Genomic DNA, 5,493 nt, shown 5'->3' with positions numbered 1-5,493 from the left:
CTTTTGCTCCAATCCCTGTGGACGATATTCCGGTACTTATACCACTTTAATACTTGGAAAGACGACATTGGGCCGTCTTGTATACTTGCTTTGTGGCCCAATTCATTAAGTCTAAAGGTAAAGGATTTGACCGACCAAGTTTTTGGTTCCGCTGCCGGGGATAGGCAAGCTTAAAGTTTTCTTTTGAGTAAAGTAAAAGATTTGATTTTTCTAGTACCTGTTTTTGAAAAGTGGTGTATGCCAAGAACACATCGCGGAGAATTTTTTGAATTTGATCCAGACATTGAGAGAACGATTCACCATAGAAGGAGGGCTCAGAGAGCATTTCAGGCTCTACTCCCTCCCAACATGGAGTTACCTGCTCCCAACATTCCGGAAGTACCACATTTGGAAACCAACCACCAATTTTTGGGCAAATACCACCGTTCCCAATTTTTCACCAAGGAAACCCACATCAGGTTAATGATAATAATTTGGACACAGAATCGGACCATAATGAGCAACAAAGGGCACAAACTCCGAACATCATTAATCTGGCAAATTCCAAAAATGGAAGGATCATGGATTATGGTATCCCGAATTTTGAGCAATTAAATTCTGGGATAGTTAGACCACATATGACCGCTCTCCATTTCGAGCTAAAACCGATAATGTTTCACATGTTACAGACTAATGGCCAATTTGTTGGACTGCCCTCAGAGGACCCATATTCTCATTTAAAGTCTTTTATGGAAATCACATATGCCTTCCTGATCCCGGGAGTGTCCAATGACGCTCTCAGACTCACTTTATTTCCATTTTTCATTACGGGATCGGGCAAAAGCATGGTTTAACTCTATAACACTGGGATCTGTGCCGTCTTGGAGTAACATGGCGGAAAAAATTTTGCGAAAATATTTTCCACCAACAAGGAACGTTAAGTCCAGAAACGAAATCTGTCTTTTTAAACAACTGGATGATGAAGCTGTTCCTAACGCGTGGGAAAGGTTTAAAGAGCTGTTAAGGAAATGCCCACACCATGGCATTCCGTATTGTATTCAACTTGAGACGTTTTACAATGGGTTAAGTCCCATGGAAAAACAAATGCTCGACGCGACTGCAGGCGGAGCCTTTACAGCCAGTACCTATAATGAGGGATATGAGATCCTAGAAAAGATATCAGTAAACAATGGGCATTGGGCTGACCCACGTGCCCAGCCACAGAAAAGACTGCTGGAATACATGAGGTGGATGCATATACTGCATTAACAGCTCAGCTCACCTCCATGACCAATTTATTGAAAAATTTAACTTCTGGTCAGGGAGTACAACAAGCTGCTAACACATCTGTTCCAAGAGTCCTCTCTGTGCAATGTGTGTGCTGTGGTGGGGATCATTCATATGAACATTGTACTCATACTTCTGCATCAGTAAATTATGTTCAAAACAGATCTAATCCCTACTCTAACTTATATAATGCCAGTTGGAGACAACACCCGAACTTTTCTTGGACCAGTCCATGTTTAAATCCACCCGCACCTAAACAACAAGGAACTTCTAATTTTCAACCTCAACATCATGGAAACAGTTCTAACTCTCACCAACAAAGTTTTTAGAATTCCCAACCACCTTTTCAAAACAAGCCACCTCCACAGGCTGATTTATCATCTTCTTTGGAAGCAATGATAAAAGGGTTAGTTGCGCATGCTCAAGCTCAAAATCAATCTTTGATAACCCAACAAAACTCTGAAAATCAATCTATTTTTAATCAACAACGTGCTGCTATCAGAAATCTGGAAACCCAAGTCAGTCAACTTGCACTTAATCAGACCAATACAATCCTTGGTACTTTGCCTAGTAACACAGAAGTATCGAGAGCCTTAGGAAAGGAACATGTGAAAGCAGTGACCTTGAGAAGTGGGAAGGAATTGACATAAGCCATGCAAAAAGATCGTAAACCAATTTTGTAAAAAACTGATGCTACAACATTGGTCCCTGCCAAAGAAAGACCGGTCCAACTTTTAGAGAAGCAAGCATCTGAGACCACCACTTCTGTCCCCCCTAGATTAGACTATCCCTTACTGTTTCCAGAAGATGTTTTAAAAAAATCAGAAGGGACTGAGGTTTTAGAGACCCCTAAGCTTGATGTTAAGACTCCATCTGAACCTCTAAAGTGCACCACAAACACTCAAGGCATTCAAGACCCATCTTGCTTAACACATTCAAGCAAGAATGTGATAAAACCAGTCCCTCCTTATGTTCCTTACCCCCAAAGGTTGAAGAATCAGAAAGAGGAATTGCATTTTAAGAAGTTCTTGGATGTGTTCAAAGAATTGCACATCAACATACCCCTTGTTGAGGCAATTGAGCAAATGCCTAATTATGCTAAGTTTCTGAAGGACATCTTAAGCAAGAAAAAGAAGTTGACTGAGTATGAGACTGTAGCTCTTTCTGAAGGATGTAGTGCGCTTTTGACCAATAGCATACCCCCTAAGCTTAAAGATCTAGGGAGTTTTACCATTCCTTGTTCAATAGGTAGAAAGGAGATAGGGAAAGCCTTATGTGAATTAGGAGCTAGTATTAACCTTATGCCCTTGTTTGTTTTCAACACCTTAGGCATAGGAGAGGCTAGACCTACAATAGTTACACTCCAGCTAGCAAATAAGTCCATTGCATACCCCAAAGGAAAGATAGAAGATGTGTTAGTACAGGTTGATAAGTTCATACTTCTGGCAGATTTTATCATATTAGACTTTGAGGCAGATAAGGACATTCCGTTTATTTTAGGAAGACCTTTCTTAGCCACCGGAAAAACTTTGATAGATGTCCAGAAAGGAGAGTTGACCATGAGGCTTCAAGACCAAAAGGTCACATTTAATGTCTTCAACTCCTTAAAATATCCTGATTATCTGGAAGAGTGTTCGGGCATAACTGAAATACAAGAAGAGGTTGTTGAGGAAGGAATTCAGGAAAACCTTAAGTTGGAAGAAGAGAGTGTAGAGGAATTAGAAGAAAAAATTGTTGAGGAAATAGAGGCAATAGGCAATCATTTTGTGCCATTAGAGGTGTCAGCCTTTGAAATTTTGGAAATACGTGATAGGAAGGGTGTAGAGAATCAGGTAGCAGACCAATTATCTAGGTTGGAGAAACCTGAGATAGGGGGAGGTGACATTATAGAGACCTTCCTAGATAAGAGAATCCTCATGATAGACCAACCAAAAACACCAATTGGTATGTCCCCATACAAGTTATTATATGGAAAAGCCTGCCATATGTCTTTAGAACTAGAGCACAAAGCATACTGGGAAATCAAAGAGCTCAATATATCTTTGAATGAAGCCGGAAAGAAAAGGAAGTTACAACTATGTGAACTGGATGAACATAGGCTGTTGTCTTATGAGAATGCCAAACTTTATAAGGAAAAGACAAAGAAATGGCATGATAATAGAATCCAGTACAGAGAATTAAGAGAAGGCCAGCATGTGCTTTTATTTAATTCTAAACTGAAGTTATTCCCTGGAAAACTTAAGTCTAGATGGTTTGGGCCTTTTCTTATTTCTAAAGTTTATCCTTATGGAGCAGTGGACTTGGTAAACCCGGAAGATAATTCTATTTTCAAGGTAAATGGCCAAAGGATAAAAGTGTACCATGATCTGGTAGCAGTCTCAGAACAACACTCTGAGAGCTGTGCTGCTCCCTGCTAAAAGTCTCAAAAATCCCCCTTGGACTTCTTAAAAGTCCACCTTTGTTTGTAAATAAATTTAATTTCATAGGTTGTTTGTGTTTTAATGTTTTCAAGGCTTAGTGTGTTTTTTAATAAAAGATTGGTGAGCTGTTCATAATACTGCAGCATTCTAGGCCTGCAGCTTTGTGTGAAATGGGAAAAGTTGGTTGGGCTTTATTTTTAAAATTTTCATGAAAAAGATTGTTTTCGGTGTTGTTTGAGAATGGTTTGGCGCCTGATATTTTAAAAAGAAGGAAGGGAGAAGAGTGAAGAAAAGGCCAAAGGAGGAGTCTTAAAGAAGTACAAAAAGGGTAGAAGAAGGTACAAGGTACTCTTTACAAGATGACATCACCTATGTGTACCCTCCTAACCCAACTTTTCAATCATGGGTCTTGTATGTCATATTTTTTTTAAAAGATGAGAAGAAAGGGTTATGTCTCATTAATTGAGAGCTTTTGAAAAAAAAAATTAATTGGTTGTACTTGTGTGAAGAAACCACCGGTCATACTCCCTCTAAACCTACTACTCTCCCTTTAATCCATCATTTATTTCTTTCTTAACCCAATCTTTCAATCACCCCCATTTTTCCCTCCATCACTCCCTCCATCACTCTATAAACCAACTCCCATCACCGTCCCAAGCCAACCGCCATCACCCTTGGTCACTTACTATTTTCCACCATTTCTCCTCCCTCATTTTCATCTTTCATCTTCTCCATCACAACCATGGCAAGAGTTAAAAGGCCGGCTGGTCGAGACCCACCACTGACGAATGTACATGTGCGAAGAAGTAACCGGCGACGAGCGGCTGTAAAGGCTCCAAATGCAGAACCTGAGATGGTGGAACTTAGTAATAATAGTTCCTCACCATCAATGAGCGAAAGATATGAAAGAAATGAAGCAGAAAATGGAGAAGATGGTGAGCAAGAAGGTGAAGAAAATGGAGAAGAGGCTGAAGAGCCTCAAAGAAGAGAACAAGAGGTTGAAGAAGAAGAACCAACAACTCAAAGATGCAGCCATGGATGCAGCCATGGAACCACATGCCACACAGCCTACTCCCTTAGAGTAGGACAGGTTCATTCATTCATCTTTAGCTTCCAACTTTCATTTTTATTTGAGTCTTGGGATAGTTTTCTTAATTTTTAGTTTTATTTTTTGTACTTGATTACATGATCATTGCTTATAATTCTTGATATCATAGCCTAAATAAATTTGAGGGTAAATAGCCATTCACTTACTAGTTGTGTTCTTGCTAGAAGTAGCATGTGTCTTTTCTTGAGAAAAATTCCACTCACACACAAAGGGGTATGATTTAGGCCATTTTTCATGTATAACTCTCATAATAGCCACTTGTTGCCTTATACACACTTTCCACCAACATAGCCAATGAGGGCATTGTCAACTGTCCAAGTTTGGGGGAGGGTATACCACAAAGGCCACAACTTCAAATACAAAAGAGCAAAGCTCTAAAGCCTTTGTGGGATCTATTTCAATAGCACAAAAATGTCCCATAGGGGCAATGTGCATGCTTTCATCATAAAGAGCACATAGTGCCAAAAAATTAAAAAAAAAATTGAATGATGAAGCATAAAAGGAAAAAGGCAAAGTGAGAAAAGAAAATAGCCAAAGAGAGGAGAGCCTTAAACAAGTCGTATTGACCCTATCAAGGAGAGGTATGTTGAGTTCATTAAAGAAAAGACTAGTGCTAGCATATGGTTCATACATGAAAAGTAGGCTATGAATGGTTTGCTAAAAATTTATGAAGGGCTATGATGTTCATAAATGATATGC

General features: G+C 39.5%; 1 protein-coding gene and 1 non-coding gene across 2 annotated transcripts; one reads left to right on the top strand and one right to left on the bottom strand.

Annotated features, from left to right (window-relative positions):
* Window positions 1-918: 918 nt before the first annotated feature.
* LOC112515012 lies at window positions 919-1,025 on the bottom strand. The gene has a single exon (XR_003069469.1). It is a non-coding gene; the product is annotated as a small nucleolar RNA R71 (small nucleolar RNA).
* A 1,326-nt stretch (window positions 1,026-2,351) lies between these two features.
* Window positions 2,352-3,683, top strand: LOC112514152. The gene has a single exon (XM_025120485.1). The coding sequence runs from the start codon at window positions 2,352-2,354 to the stop codon at window positions 3,681-3,683; it is 1,332 nt and encodes a 443-aa protein (XP_024976253.1).
* The last annotated feature ends 1,810 nt before the right edge of the window (window positions 3,684-5,493 follow it).

The sequence above is a fragment of the Cynara cardunculus genome (genome assembly GCF_001531365.2).
Source record: "Cynara cardunculus var. scolymus isolate 2C chromosome LG 6, CcrdV1, whole genome shotgun sequence".
In the NCBI taxonomy this organism is placed as follows: Eukaryota; Viridiplantae; Streptophyta; class Magnoliopsida; order Asterales; family Asteraceae; genus Cynara; species Cynara cardunculus.
This window is presented reverse-complemented; position numbering and strand designations above follow the sequence as displayed.

What these genes read in the sequence shown, in the direction of transcription:
- LOC112514152 (XM_025120485.1), top strand. Translation starts at nt 2,352, where the DNA reads ATGCCTAATTATGCTAAGTTTCTGAAGGACATCTTAAGCAAGAAAAAG.